The following is a 16276-nucleotide window of genomic DNA, read 5'->3' as shown; positions in this document are numbered from 1 at the left end:
GGGCCGCCCCCGGGGCAGGGCCGGCCGGAGGCCGCAGCCCCGCCGGGCACCGAGGGACCCCCGCGGGCAGGGCCGGCCCCGGCCAGCCCGGCTGCCCGCCGGGGACTGCGCTCCGTGCCGCTGCTGCTGCTGCTGCGGGAACACCACGCTGCTTCTGAAAAGCCTTTTTTTTCTTTTTTAAGCCCAACCTCAAACCTAAATATAGAACGCCCAGGGAGCGTGCAGTGTGTTTTAAGCCGTGCATTGAGTGAGATATTTTTCCAATTAAACTGTTTTGGCCTGAAGGCTGCATTAATAGCGATGCAGAAAAGCATAAACCGTAGGTTTCCTACATCCCATCTGGCTCCCCCAAGAAAAGCTGTTAACAAATGGCCCTGGGAAGCTGCAGTGGTCGGACTAAACACGACACCCTTATCAGCTTTACAGCCTGGGGAAACCCACCTCATTGACCGGCCTGAGAAAAGCTCTAAAAAAGCTCAATATTTCACATATATACACCTCTCTGTATTTTATTTACAGAAAATAAATGCAACACAATGAAAATACGGCAGTGAAGTGCAATACACACTTTCATTATTAATCACTCCATTATTATGACACCGGTCTAAACACAAGTGAAGGCCAGAAGGTACTTTCTTTTTTAACACTAACCAGGCTCTGATCACCTGAGGATTATTTTTAGCCTTCCTGTTCTTTTACAAGTTAAAATGTACCTTTCTAAACAACAACAACAAAAAAAAAATCAGTTGTCAGAGACATTTGGCAAGACCTCTGGGAAAGTCAGTACTGTTTTTCCAGAACCCTGTTTGCTTGATCTGCCTTTCCCTCTGTTCCATTTCCTTCTCTCCAAGACCAATGAGAGTTTCCCTCTGCAGGTGCCCCACGCTATATTTTCATCCAAGATTTTCCTCACTATTTTGTTCTGGGTCGATAGCTGTCGTGGGGAGGGACAGAGGGGCCACAAGAGTTTCATGCAAGGGTCAGAAAACTAGGAACACAGAGAGGGACGTTTTGAATGCTTGGAAGCTTCTTGGTTTCTTCTGCCAGCTGTGTTTACTTCCAGCAGCTGCCCTAGAGGTGTGAGCAGGAACAGCTCAATCCGTGTGCCAGGTTTATCCCACAAGGCTGACTCCCGTGCACGCAGGGAAGGAATGTTGCAACACACAGGACACGGACTCCAGGCTAGAGTCCAGCAGCAGGACCTCCCCACCTCGCCCTCCTGCCAGCACAGCAAGGCCAACACCCAGATCCTACAATGCCTCCAGTAAAGGCAGGAGAGCCCACAACAGATGTAATATTAACAGGAACAAGAGATTAATAGGAACGCATTTATAAACCCCGCTTCTCCGGTTTGTTTTACATACATCAAGTAGAAAACCTACTAAATCCTTCCAGCCTCTAGAAATAAAGTTTGTACTTCCCTTCTGCAAATCCACACCCTGCACAAGAACTGGAAGCTCTGTCACACGCCTGCCTCGAGCCAGGAACACTGACCTGATGTTGTTCATACAAGAACAGCGTTTTTCAGAGGGCTGTGGGGTGAATGACCACATTTCTAAGTCTCATCCTCAAAGCACCAGGCACAGGGCCAGTAAATTATTCCTTTCTGCTCAGGCAGATTCAAACCAACGGCACCTGCACAGAACTTCAGTTAAGGGTTGGTCCAGGTGTCTGTAATAACATCAGAGGTGTTCAGAGACACCTGCTAGCCTTTGTTTTTGTGAGGCACAGAGTTCAGCCTGGCTGATGACACGCTCATGTGATTATGTTGTACTCAAGGGTTAGTTGATTTGTGGTTTGTTTTTAAACCTCAGTGCAGTCATGAGCTATTTGATCAAGGAGATGGAGAAAGCAAATACAGGTATCTTGTGCTACTCCTGAGGTCTCCTTTCATAACAAGGTTTACAAGGGCACTACATTCACTTCCTGGGAAAAGACAGGACAAGTGTTGCCCGCTAGATTCCCAATAAATGAGAGAGATCACCTTCTGCACAATCTCATTGCAATCAGCTGCTGTCTTAATGCAAAGGCTGGAGGAGCAGAGCTGATGCCTGCAGGTGAAGAGCTTTGTTTGCTACAGGGAAACCATGAACGAGCCTTGACTCCTGGGAAGGCTTTTACACAAAGCATCTGCTCTCAGGGCCATGGTGAGCAGAGAGCTCACCTGAGAAACCGCCTCTCTCCAGAGGCAAAACATCAAGGGGGAGGGCAGTCCTGGAAAATGAGCTGCAGCATGGAAATAACCTGCTTGAGCCAAGGGACAAGGTTACACTCATGCTCTGGAAACAACTGACTGACACGACAGGAAATGTAGGGTTTAATGCCTACAGTAAATGGTGATTATTTAGAGACAAAGAGAAATACAAGAGACTGTGCCAAGGTTTCAGCTTGATCCTACAGAAGCCCAACTTGTATCTGTGAGCACGCTGTACCATACGGCAGCCACATAATCCAAGTTTCACCGTACATGCAAGTAACTTCCACGTACCTCATTTCCCTAGCAAAGGTATCACTTCTTATTCTGACAGCCCAGAAAACATCCATAAGCCACACTACATCTCTTCCTCCCGTTCTTCCACCATCTCTCTGGCAGCACACCCTCGCCACTTGGAACAGGGAAAGAAGATTTTCCAGCCCGTGAGGTGCCCACATCCTCAGCACCCCGAGCACTCACAGCTCCCCCCAAACCCACCCCAGCCCCTGTGCAGCGCAGGGCATCCGAGCGAGCGCCGGGAGGGATCTGCGGCACGACAGAGAGACACGGGCACAGCCAGCGGGGAGTAAGGGGGTTCTGGGGCGTCCCGGCAGCTCTCCCGCACCGCCGGGCACATCCCGGGGACACCGGGCACGTCCCGGGGGCACCGGGCACATCCCGGGGGGCACCGGGGACACCTCAGGCTCCCGCGGGTGCTGGCACCGCCCGCGCCGCCAGGCGGCGCCCTGGCCCCTCCGCGGGCACTGCGCGGGCGCCCCCTGGTGGCTGCGGCGGGCAGAGGCACCGCCCCCGACAGAGCGGGGACGGACGGACGGACGGACGGACACACGGCCGCGGGGACAGAGCGGGGACACGGACACACGGCCGCGGGGACCCACGGACGGACACAGCGCTGGCCACGCCCGTGCTGAGAGCTGCGCTAAGCCCCCGCGCCGCCCGTGCCCAGACAGTTCTCCGGGGAACAGGAACTCCCTGCCGCCCGTCAGAGAGGCAATGCCGCAGCCAAGCGACACCGGGATGGCCGTGCTAGGGACAGCAACGCTCCGCAGAACTGAAATCCAGCAGGACTTGGCTTTTAAGCGTACGTGGGAGAGTCAGAGTTTACAGAAAGCTACTGGGAAGGAAAGCCCATCTACCGGCCTGAGTTATTTCTTAACCCAAATGAAAAAAAACAAAATTGGGAAGAGTGAGCCCACACTCAGAACTAAACATTCACATTTCTTTCTAGACATTAAACACCAACAGATTATATTTCATCATTGATCTATTACTTCAATTTCTCTAAAGTAATTCTCCTTCCAGTAAGTCCTGGGATATACTTTGCAATCCCACATTCTCAGCTACCTGCTTTGACAAAACCCACAGTCCCTGACCTCTACGCACACAGCTGGCAATAATCAGCTGGGAAAAACCTAAATCCAAACCCTCTCCATGGCAAGCAGCAGGTTACTACTCCAGCTCGAAGGGACAAACAGGAACTAGTTTAATTTATCCCATCTTAAGATTGGCATCTGTATTTTCTACATCTGGCACTAGTGAGAGGGGGACAGATCAGAGCTGAAGTTCTCATTCCCGTTTAAGAAGGTGCAAAGGCAGGGCTGTGAGGCTCCCCACTTACAAGTACTCAAAAAGACATCACACCTAGCACAGCATCAGTTTTGTTTCAGCACAAACTGAGGAGACACAGAGGAACACAGACCTTGCAATAGCCATTACACATGGCTGTAATTCAAGAAGCACAGACACACACCTGCACTGCCTTCAGCCACACAGGTATCTCACATATCCAACTTCGATACCCATCCAAAGCTCCCCAGTTTCACATGGATTGGTTGGCCCTGACCAGCTAACAGGCAGCCTGCTACACTGCATCACAGTGTTTGTATAAAGGAGACAGGATAATTCCTGTTGAAGTTAGAATTTATTTTCTCTTTCAATTAAAAAAAAAAAAAACAAAAAACAAAAAATAAACCCCCCCAAAAAACCAACAAAAAACCCACCAAAAAAAAAAAAAAAAAGAAACCAAGCAAAAAGATTTCAAATGTACCTTCAGCAGGCTGGTGGCAGTCCTTCATTGGCCAAAATCTCTGCAGCTAGGAGCATCACCCCAGGACAGCAGCTATCTAATTTATACCAGGCTGTTACCACACTGCAAGCCAATGAGAGGAGTCAGTGACCACGCACACAACTATGCTTCAGCCTTTCTGTTCACAAGGAACAGTCCAGCATTTCAAAACTGGGTTTCAGGTGGAATGGGAGAGATCCCTCCCCACTCAGCTGATGTGAGGCACACTGCTGATGGGATTTTTTGACCAAGTATTTGTTGGGGCACTCTCAGATGGTGAAAAAACCTGAGAATGCCCCCAGTTTCTGCCCTAATGACCAAACCTACTGCAGAGCAGCTGGGACACCTGGACTGTTCCGTCACATCCCTCGTTACACAAGGACCTCAGCAGGGAACAGACTGCTCTCTCCTCCAGGTAATTCCCATATTCCTGAAGTGCAGATCAAGCCTGGCAGGTTTTACCTCCCCGTGCAAGTCCCTAACAAGCTGCCCAGAACACAATGCCCTTCTGCTCAGTGTGCTGTGGCCTCTGTAAGCCAGGCACTAACCCAGCCTCACTATTCCCTGGGAAACACAGAGGTGGAGGAGGCTGCACCACAAAAAGCACCTCTCTTCCTCCCTGGGCTGCTCCTGAGCTCCTGGATGATGACACAGAGTATGCCCTGGGAGCAGTCATCCCCCCCAAGAGATGCCCCAGCAGCTAAAAGCTCCTCAGAGAGCTTCCCACAGGGAACAGAGCCAGCCCCCTCCCATCCAGAGCTCAGCAAGCACAGCGAGCAATCCAGGCAGAGAGGAGCAATGCTGGCTTAGCAGAGTGACACACACTGACTCACACCTCCTCAGTGCAGGCTCTCAGGACACTCTGTTACATCAGCTTCTCACATGGAGACTTCCCATCTCATCAGGGCCACCTATGGTTCCCTCCTCAGCCCAAAGTGCCATCCTCCTTTTTGTTTCCCACACTCTAATGTCCCGGGAGTCAACCCAGCAAAAATAACAAATAGCCCACTAAGGCCCCAAAAATGTCAAGCATCCCCCATGACAGGTCCAGCAGGTTCCCCAGACCATCTCCACAGGTCCTTCCATCTGGGACTTGATTCCAAACAAACTGAAATCACAAGGGCCAGGCCTTGTGATACACGGCCCTAGCACTTCCTTCTTTTCTTTTATTAGTGGCACCATCCACTCCTTATCTTATTTCCTATCGCTGCCTAAGGGGAAAATGTTCCAATTGTCTTGGAGCAGACTGCTACCCCAAAGACAAGCAAATAGCCACTGAGAATTCAGAAGTAAAACAAGAATCTGCCCTCAGCAAGACACACCTTCAGAAATTATTTTTTAAGAGTTCATTTTACTACCAGACTTCATGGCTACAGATCAATCTATCAAAGAGGTTGATAACAAGTACCCAGATGTAATCATGCTTCAGATGAGAATAAGCTACTAATAAGGACAAGAAAAGTCTTCAGTGCTAACTGGAGAACAGATTTAAACAACACCCAAGATCCCACACAGACAAAGCCATATAAATACAGACACTAAAGAGATTCCTTGAGCCAAAACAAAATGTTCCTCAGCATAGATAAGGAAAATAAATGTTCATGTCAGGCAAATCAGCAAGAAAACAAGCTCCTATCTATTCCAACAACCACCAACACATCTGGTACAAGGGAAGATCTGACAGGGTTTGGGCCCTCAGAAGCCTCACACCACACTTACTTGGCTGGAGAGACAGATAATCCCCACAGCAATTTGCTTTTATGGCATTTTCCTCACTGTCTGCTGGAACATCACCAGAGCTATTCATGGTGCACGCAGGGCACTGAGGCAGCAGAGCTGATGTGTGCCTGGATCCCAGCACAGGTGTGCTCCCCAAACCACGAGCACCCCTCCACCAGGAAACAGGCACCAGCCACACAAAGGTTTCCTTGTAGGAATTGTACCAATGAACCCTTGGATGGCTCTCTGCAGAACTCACTCCTTGCACTGCAGGCACATGAACTTTATGAGGGGACGGAGAGCTGATCAGCAGAACGTCACCTCAGCAACACGTGGGCTGCACGAGAGCCCAGAGCAAACACCGAGACTCACACGCGGTTTATATCGTAAAATAACGCACACCCTGCAGCGCCGTCCCTCTGCTCTTTGTCAGCCTCACGGGAACCACTCCTCCAGGCACCGTCACTCCGAGTATTTTCCTTATTTCTAACTATATAAATATGTTGGTCTAGATGTTCATCGCGTTTCAGAAGAAATAACTGATCTCTTCTAAATGTGGGAGAAATTTAATGTCTGGAGATAAACCCTTTTGATGAGATGCCGTTGTTTTCACACAAGGAAGTTTCCTGGGTTAAGCCTGGCATTGGGGGCAGATTTAAGGCTAGCCTGCATTAATTCTGTTTGTTAAATCTGAAGGACCAATCACTCAATCTTTACACCTTCGGTCCAAGCAGTCCTCTCCCATCTTCCCCTCTGAGAGAACACTGAAATTATTTCCCTGAAAAACAGGCAAGATCCTCAAGTGGCGCTTCCAGGTATTGCTTAAAACTATTCCCATCATCACAAAGTTGAGCAACATTTTAAATCTTCCTGTTATGATGCAACAAAAAGGAAAGATGGTATCCATTATTCATGTTTTCTGAGTGCTACCCAGAGTTAAAAAGCCCTTTGTAGATAAACCCTCTCGCTGTATTCCAGGACTCCAGACTATTTACATGAGGGGGCCTGTGCTGGTAAGAAGGGCAGAAAGGGAACACCAAAACACACAGCATTTGCACAAACTGCCTGAAAACCCCGTGTTTCCAAGATGGCAAGTGCACTGAGGAGAGCCATTCCTGCACCCTGCTCTGGCAGAACCTGATGCTGTTACTACAGCAACAGCACGGGCACAGCCCTGCACGGGGGTGCACCTGTGCCACAGACGTGTTTCATGGAAAATCCTTTTGTTAGGATCTTTTCTCCTGAGAAGCTTCAGCTTCTCCACGTTTTGCTGCTTTGGAATGTGATTTGCAGAATTTTTTACCCAGCATGTGAAATTGTTTTTACTTGATGAGCAATGACAGCCACTCGTGTCGAGGCTGTGAGCAGCCACAGGATTTTATTATCATTTTCTTTCTACTCCTTGCTAGCTTTCTGAAGAAATCCTTTCTTTTATTCTTTTAGTATAGTTTTAGTATAAAATAATAAATCAGCCTTCTGAAACATGGAGTGAAGATTCTCATCTCTTCCCTTGTCCTGGGAGCCCTGTGAGCACCACCACACACTGGGACAGCCCCCAGCTCCCTGCCAGGCTGACACAGCAGCAGGTCACCTGAGAGCTGAGATTTAACCAGGAAAACAAGGGCTGGATTAATCTGCAGTGCTTGAGAGAGAAGAGAAAACAAAAACACACCTGCATCCATGGGGATGCCTGCCTTTGTGCCTCTTGAATCTGCTTAAAAGCAACCTGAAAGTGCCTCTACCACCTCAGAGCTCTCTATTCCTTTTCAATCACCTTTTCAATTCTTTTTTTAACCTCCCCAGTTCTGAGTTTGGGTGTGCAGGTATGAGTAGTAATGTAATTAAAGGGAGCACAAGGAAGGGACTGACAGTTTTAAGTACAACAGACAGCCCTTATCCAGGCTGACAGGCTTATGAATTATGCTCAGCTACTTTTATATTAGATATTTGAACATTTCTGGTGTACACACATCCTCCCTCCTGTCACTCAGCTAGGATCCTATGAATCCCACTTGCTCATAACTGTAGGTCTAGGCTGCTAAATTAAAAAAAAAAATTATAAAACAAGGGCAGCTGCCATCTCAGGGTAAAAGCAAAACACTTTATGCCACCTTTAAAACCAAATGCTATCAACTGACTTCAGAAGAGCAATTCTACAAGAGCTGTCACTTCAAAGGAAAACATCTGTAAAAACTTACTACACGAGTCAGGGGAGTTGTCTGATGAGATGAAAAAGGAGAATGCACTGACAACAAAGAGTATACAAAATTTGCATGAGATTCAAATGCACCAAGTACACCAACCTAATTTTTAAAAAATCTTGAAGGCTTCGGGACAGAGCTGCCTATCAGATAGCAGCACTTTGAAAGATAAGAGAGGCTGGGAAACACCACCAGGGGTTTGGGGTGTGAAATACTGAATGACTGATGGGGAGCTCAGGGGGGAAAAGGCAAGAAAGAAAACAGCCCCTGGGCTGGGTGACAAAGCCCGGAGGTGCAGAGTGAATCTGTGAGCCAGCAGCACTCAGTGGAAGCTAAGCCTGGAAAAGGGCACAGGGAGACAAGAGCAGGACAAGGTCAAACCGTGGGAGGAGGAGGAAAAACTGCACCAGGAGGGGGGAAAAACATCACCAAAGAAAGAACAAGAGCTCACTGGTGGAGAGGAACAGAACAGGGGTCTGCAAAGAGTTCAGTGACATAAACAACAGGTACACAGAGAGAGGCTCCCCAGCAGCCCTGGGACAGCAGGGGCGGAGGGACAGGGGTACAACCTCACCTGGTGAGAGGGACTGGACCCCACTGAGAGCCAGAACAAATTTAAAAAGGGGGACAGGAGTTCAAGGTCCAGCAGAGGAGAGTCCAGCCTACCTCAGAAAGCAGCCGGGGGAAAAAAAGCTCATGGCAATGGAAGCAAGAGCAAAGAAAAAGGGGCCCAAAGTCCTCTCAGTTACACTTGGGTTCCTGCATGTCCCACAGCAACAGTAAAGCAGGTTTTGTGAAAATAAAGGATAAATCTGTCTGGAAAGCCAGCATGGAAAACTGACACTGACACAAGGAGGAAAACAGCTCACAGCATATGCGACGCCAGCTGCTGCTGCTGGAAATATTCTTAAGCTCTGTGAAAAAGGAGGGTATTCATCCAAATAAAAATACAAGCAAACCAGAGCAAAGCTTCTCAGAAGCTACCAGTGACAGAATTTATAATAAAAGCAAAACTTCATCTTAATTTGGCAAACTGCAATGAAGTCAGGTAGCCTAAAACAGCACTGAAGGGGAAAAAAAATACAGGCCAGAGACACAGATCTAAATCACAGTGAATCTCAGTATTCAGGGCCTCCAGGGCAGATTTCTCATTTTCTGTGCATTTTGCAAGTAGACCTAGATGGCCTATCAGCTTCCTGAGACTAACAGGATCAATGTGCAAATGAGGAAGCTTAATAAGAGTAATGAAATTATGACAGCCAAAATAATCAGATTTACAGAATGCAGACAGGCTAAACAGCACAAATGCCACACATTAAACTCTTGCAAGGGGAAACATTCACCAAGTGAGGCTCCAACGTTGGTAAAGAAGCCTTCTCTTTAAAACAAACAAAAAAAAGCAGCCCACCTGAGTTCTCTTTATATTTTGAAAAAATTACTTTGGTTCAGCACAAGTGTGTCCCTAGAGAAAATACAGACCTGGCACTGACACCAGAGCCCAAACCCCTGGAACTGGCTCAGCCTGGGGAAGAAAAATCAGTTAAAACCCAAAGACATCAATCTGTGGGAGATATCTCTTCCAGAGCTGCTTGGATTTTTAAACTCCTCTACTCTAATCCCCAAATGGAGCATTTCTCAGGGAAAAAATAAAGAAGAATCTGCGGGATTGATCTCCCACCAGAAACGAGTACTGACTTCAGCAGTAACAGGGCTGCTCCCCCATCAGTCCACCTCTCACAATCTGACATTTTCTAATTACAAGAGGTCACAAACCCCTGAAATCTCCTCATTGTTTTGGGGAAACCAGTTTCCCCAAAACATTCTGCTACACGGGTAGCAGAAAAAAAAAAACAAAGCTTTTTTTTCCCCCTCCTTAATGCAGAAGGTAAATGCTGCACAGCCCAAGGATATCAACAGGGTTCCCATGAACAACAAATGTCTCTGGTTATTTACCAACAGCATCAATTAGATTTCCAGGGATCTATGACTATAAATGGAAACTTCAAAGGAAGGAAAAGCCAGCCTTAAATCCAAGGAGGGTCAGCGGTCATTGGTCAGAAGCAGTTTCAGACCACTCATGGTGGTTGTGCTCCTTAACTCCAAAGGGGGGGTGCAGTCACACAGAAGCTTTAGCTATAATAAACCACCACAAATATTTTGTCCTGGCACATTTTGATTTAAATTATCCACTGGCAAACCGTACCTCACCCAGACACGAGGATTTCCTGCTGCTTAGGGAAATGTCCCCGTTTGGGCACCTGAAACGTGCAGGATCAGACAGACAGACAGACAGCTCACCAAGGCTGCTGCTGTGTGCCCATGGAGAAATCCCTCTCAAGGGGACCCTCTGCCAGGGAAGCAGCACCACGAGGGCATTCCCAGGCAGGAATAGCACGTCCCAGGCACTCTCAGGCACGTCCCAGGCACTCTCAGGCACGTCCCAGGCACTCTGAGGTGTCGCTCTGGTGACAAGCACTGAGCCCACAGCAGATCTGGGCTGGCAGGGCTGTTGTGGCTCCTGCTCAGAGAACAGTGCCTGGATCACACAGCAGTGCCCAGGGCCACAGCTCAACGTGTGTGCAGCCACAAAGACAGGGAGCCATGCAGAAATAGGAGGAAATCTTTTAAAAATAACTACTCAGCTCCAGCTCACCTTCAGATAAAAAAGAGGCAAGAACTCAAAACCCTTTATTCACCTTTCTTGGTTTTTATATTTTCCTCCGTTTTTCTACTTGTGCCTGGCCTGTAAACAACACAGTAACATAATGAATCACCTGGAAACTAATGCCATGCAGGCATTTCAGATATCTGAGTGCAGAAATTACAGCTTTAAATTCCATGTTCCAATGTAGCAGGCACATTATTCCTACAAGGGCACCCATGACAAATCCACCCCATTTTATTAATAAAACATTTGCAAAACATCCTTTTTCTCCATCACATGGATACAGGTCAGTTGCAATTAAGAGACTCATTATTTGTGTTCATGGCAGCTCAGGGCTTCAGGATTAATTCCAGGGCATTACTTCAGACCCTTCAATGGTGCAGACACCAACAGCCAGGAGAGCCCCTCATGCAGCAGCTTCTCAAATGAGAGATAAGTTTGGCAGAATCAAAACACAACCCTGAAGGCACCTAAAACTGCACTGTTGTAATAGCACAGGTAAGTTGACCCATTTTACTCAAAAAAACCCCAAGTACTTCTTTGCATGGACACAAATTCAGAGGCTCAGCACATCAGAGTGATTTTGGAGAAGAGAAGGCTCTGGGAGATAGCAGAGCACCTTCCAGGGCCTCAAGGGGCTCCAAGAGAGCTGCAGAGAGCCTTTGGACAAGGGCAGGGAGTGCCAGGACAAGGGGGCAACAGCTCTAAACTGCCAGAGGGCAGGGCTGGATGGGATATTAGGAATAAATTCTTTCCTGTGAGGGTGGTGAGGCCCTGGCACAGGGTGCCCAGAGCAGCTGGGGCTGCCCCTGGATCCCTGGAATGCCCAGGGCCAGGTGGGATGGGACCTGGGCAGCCTGGGGGAGTGGAAGGTGTCCCTGCCCATGGCAGGGGGTGGGATGGGATGAACTTTAGGGTCCCTTCCATCCCACACCATGCTGGGATTTTACTCCACCAGGTCAGCACCTCAGCAGGTAACAGGCTCAGTACACCTGGAGATTAGGATTCATCATCAGTGAGTGGTTTCAGTACCTAGGGCCAGGTCTGGGCAGGCACCCAGGAACAAGCCTGGCTCAGAAGGCCCCCCAGCCCCACGCTGGAGCCTTGACAGAGCTGCCCCTGCCCCAAACCATGCCCAAAACCAGCCCACCACTGCTGGAAATAACAACCTGAGTGAAGCAACACGGGACTCTACTGCAGCCCCACTTTAATGCCTGGTAAAAATCTAGTGAAATCAGGAGTCAACCTAAATTACTTCATTTCAGACACTGGAGAGCCCACCTAGACAGTCTAGGGAGTTTGGAGTTGATTATTCTCTTTTGCTGCCTTTTACAATTTAATTACTTAACCTCTTATGGCTCAGACACCGCAAGCCAAGCACGTTGCCTGTGAGAAAAGGTTAACAGACTAATTATTTCTCTTATAATGGGCAAAAATGGCTTCTGGGGAAAACCAGCACAGACCCAAGGAACTCTGCACTTCTCAGGCTCGTGGCTGGTGCCTCCTCACTTCTATTTTGACAATTTTTACGCCTTCTACTACACTGACCTTGCGACTTTTCCCAAGAAGCCCCACCCAGGGTGTGGGGCCACAAGCTTACACCATATTCAACAACTCAAAGCAAACAAAAAGAGAGAAACGGAACAAAACATATGGAGGGAGAAGGTGGGAATAATCCACCAGGTCATTTCTTTCAGAAGGTCGAAGCATTCCCCAAATATGTGATCTTTTCCAGCACTTCAAGCCTAAGGTTTACATTTATCTCAAGAGGAAATCTGTGGGCATCATACACAGAGGTTAAGCCCCAAGGAAACCATGCAAGTCCAGTGAGCCACTCAGAACACATCCATACTGCCTCACCAGCAATTAAACACTGTCCACAAGTTGGATTTACCAAATCTCTTACTCATAAGAGCAGAAGGAACACTGACGCAATCAAATTGAGAAAAATATTGTTGCAACCAGGCTGATTTTTTTTTTTAATTGGATGGATGATACATAAAAAAACGAAGTGTTACAATCACTCAATTCAACAACATCCTGCTATTGGTAAGGGTTGTATTTACAAATCAGTACATTTTCATTACAAAATGTCCTATTTCATAGAAGATCCTTCTTTCAAATGACCTCAAGAAAGTTCTGAAACCAAATCCTCCCCAAAGTGCTCTCAGTTTTGGGTCCTCATCCTGCACAGCTATCCCCACATGAATGCTCTCATTAGATGATGCACTGATTTAAAAGGACTGGCATCTTATGTAAATGGATGTTATTGCTTTTAATTGCAGCCATAATTATGGGAGTGCCTCGGAACTGAGTAAGGTCACATTAAGCAAACTTATTGGAAACTTTGCAAACTGCTCTGCAACGCACTGGACAAGGACCAGGAGTCTCACAACAGGCATTTACTCAGTCCCATCTTCAGCTCTATGCAGGGCACTACAAAATCAATCCTATAGATATGGGATTGCTCCAAGTTACAGCTGGTCTAGTATGTTTTTGCCTCAAACAAAGCAGTTTCTTTGGCATTTGCCAATAGAAAAAGTTTAATTTAGAATTAACATCTATAAAGATCGAAAAATCTTGAAGAGTCTTCAAGTTTCTTCAGTATTAATGTCTTTATTTTTCCTCCTCACATCTCAAAGAGCCAGACAAGCACCAAGGGACCTGCTACAGAACGAACAAGGAGCCAGGTGTTGACAGGAGCAGCAAGGGCAGCAGGCAAATCCCTGCTCGTGGAAGACACCAGCACAAGCACGGTGGGAATGACCAAAGGGGCAGCCAAGGGGTTTTCATTCAGCCACAAAGCAATGGCCATCAGCACGTTTCAACAGCTGAATGGGGGTCCCCCCTGCTAGTCCCAAGGTTCTGAAACCTCAACCTCACTGAACCCCCTCTCCATGCCCTGGGGTGGAGTCAGGCACGGAGGAAGCAGCAGCTGCCCACTGCAAGGCTGGCAGAAGCAAAGGGATGACGGCTGTAAACAAGAGCAAGCCTGTGACTCACTGGGCAGAGCCACAGGCACTGTGCACCCGCTGACACCCAGCTCTGTGGGGCACAAACCGGGCACAGCGGGGTCCTGGTCCCGTCACCAAACCTTAATACAGCCACATCCATCCTGCCCCACGGCACCCTCACTGCCCCCCACTGCCACATCCATCCCTGCCCCACTGTCACATCCATCCTGCCCCCCATCCCTGCCCCACGGCAGCAGCACTGCCTGCTTCATCTTCCAGCCTACCTAATACAATTTTCCTAGGAAGTGGGGAAATTATATCCAAACATAACCATGACTAAGGCTACGGGCAGAAGTTTTGGTGCACTTGCATCACAGCTGTCACCCTGTATTACACAAAGTGCCTGACAAACACGCCAGAACCTCGGGCCCCAGGGACAGCCAGCCCCTTTCCAGGGAAGGCCCCAACGAGCCAACAGCCAAACCTCACGAAGGCAGATAAAAAAGGTGCAGGCTGTGTGCTTTTTATGGAGTTGCCCTTAGGAATAAGGGAAGAAGAGCTACCCAGTTAGATCAGTATTTGCCAAAGCACCGCTTTTACACCGTTCCTCGGCAAATGGAGAGCACCGAGGCTTGGAGGAGTGAGATGTAAACCCGCCTTCCTACAGACACTCGGAAAAAAAAAAGTCCATCACAGCACAGCAATCTCCAAAAATAACTCGGCAAGCAAACAGCTGCTGCTACACTACGATTCCCTCTTTGCACGCCACATCTCCCAACCCTTCCTTCACCCAGGGCTGCTCCAGCAGAAGCCACAATTCCCATATCCCACCGGCCGAGCTTTCTGAGATGCCGGGCACCCTCACTGCTCGCTGGAGCCGGGAGGGAAAATCCCGAGCAGGGCTCCAGGAAAACAGCACCTCCAACACCACCTCCAACAGCACCTCCAACACCGCCTTCCCCGCTCCCGGGGGTTCCCGGGGGTCCTACCTCGGCAGCGCCGGCCCTGCGGGCAGCGGCCGCGGCGGCGGCAGCCCCACATGGGCGGCGGGCTGGGCTGCGCTCCGGCGGAGGCGGGCAGGGAGCGCAGGGCCGCGGGAGCCCCGCGGAGCTGCCCGCGGTGTGCGCGCCCCGCGCGGGGCGGGGCGGGCGGAGGGACCGGCCCGGGCAGCCCCCGCCCCGCCGGGAGCCCCCGCTCCGCCCCGCGGGGTGCGGGAGGGTTTGGGGGAGCGGATCCCGCACCTCGGTGCGGGCACGGCCGCGGAACCCGCACCGCACCCCGGCACCCCCGCACCGCCCCGCAGCGCTGCGCGCCCCATCGCCCGCTCCCTGCCGGGACCGCGGCCGTCCCTCCGCTGCCTGCTCCCCAGGGCTTCGTGTTTTGTTAAAATGAGACATTTAAAATAAACGAATAAATTAACAAGTAAAAATTAAGTGGACGGGAGGGAGGTGGGGCGGCTGTGGCCATTTTGGAGAGCCGGGTGTGAATGCAGCCGGGGGGCAGGAGCTGGGGGTCGGCAGTGGCCGCAGCAATGGGGCTCAGTCAGCGGCAGTGGGGCTCGGTCAGCAATGGGGCTCAGCTCAGCAATGGGGCTCAGCTCAGCAATGGGGCTCGGTCAGCAATGGGGCTCGGTCAGCAGTGGGGCTCGGTCAGCAGTGGGGCTCTGCTCAGCAATGGGGCTCAGTCAGCGGCAGTGGGGCTCAGCTCAGTCAGCAATGGGGCTCAGTCAGCAGCAGTGGGGTGAAGCCAGTCTAGCACACCCAGCCTGTACGTGCTCTCGGGGCACAGCCGCCCACCCGCTCCGGGCTGCAGATTGTGCTGCCCTTGCACGCAGCATCCCTGGGGACACACACAGCATTCCCCCTGACACAAGCTTGAGCTTAATGACAAAAATCCTCTAGGTCTTCATGCCATCCTTGGGGTGATACTGAAGCGCGTTTGTGATTTTGTTCAGGTTGGGACACGCTATTTTTGTGGCTGCCTTTCCTCATGGCTCTGTAATTTTGTCAGGCTGTGCCCCCGAGGCAGGCATGAACTAAGTGGGTGTGTGTAGAGGCTTCAGGGCTGTTATCACACTGTGTGTCTGCTCTGGGGTGAGGAGCTGCAGAGGCAGCACTGCACTCAGCAGAGTTATCTGCCTGCCTGTGCCTTCGGCCTGCAGAGATAGTCACAAGTGTGGGCAGGGGGAAACACCACTGCAGATGAGAGAGGGGCCAAACAGAACATGAAGAAAGGTTCAGGAAGGAAGGATCCCTCTAAATCCACTGACTAGTCATAAAAACAGTAATAATTCCCCTTTTAAGATGAAAATGGTCAACATGAGGTTTTTTTGTTTGTTTGACATAAAAGTCACATGCAAATTTTCTTTACCTTGTCAGGATGTCTTTTCATTTACCTACACACCTCCATCCCGCATCCCAAGTTATCTCTGGGTGATATAGTTGTTACCAAGTCGAC

The 16276-nt window shown here is 49.6% G+C and overlaps 1 protein-coding gene across 2 annotated transcripts in view; it reads right to left on the bottom strand.

The window, feature by feature from the left end:
* The window catches only part of LOC311158728 (6-phosphofructo-2-kinase/fructose-2,6-bisphosphatase 4), a 49696-nt gene extending 34740 nt beyond the window's left edge, over nt 1-14956 (bottom strand). The window contains exon 1 of one of the 2 annotated variants that reach the window (XM_084214311.1): nt 14809-14956. In XM_084214311.1, coding sequence (XP_084070437.1) covers nt 14809-14860 — 52 coding nt within the window. In that variant the 5' untranslated portion in view covers nt 14861-14956. The remainder of the gene's footprint in view (nt 1-14808) is intronic. The other variant, XM_084214313.1, reaches the window with a different exon arrangement.
* Nucleotides 14957-16276: the final 1320 nt, after the last annotated feature.

This window comes from Fringilla coelebs, assembly GCF_963513975.1.
Source record: "Fringilla coelebs genome assembly, chromosome: 13".
Lineage (NCBI taxonomy): Eukaryota > Metazoa > Chordata > Aves > Passeriformes > Fringillidae > Fringilla > Fringilla coelebs.
This window is presented reverse-complemented; position numbering and strand designations above follow the sequence as displayed.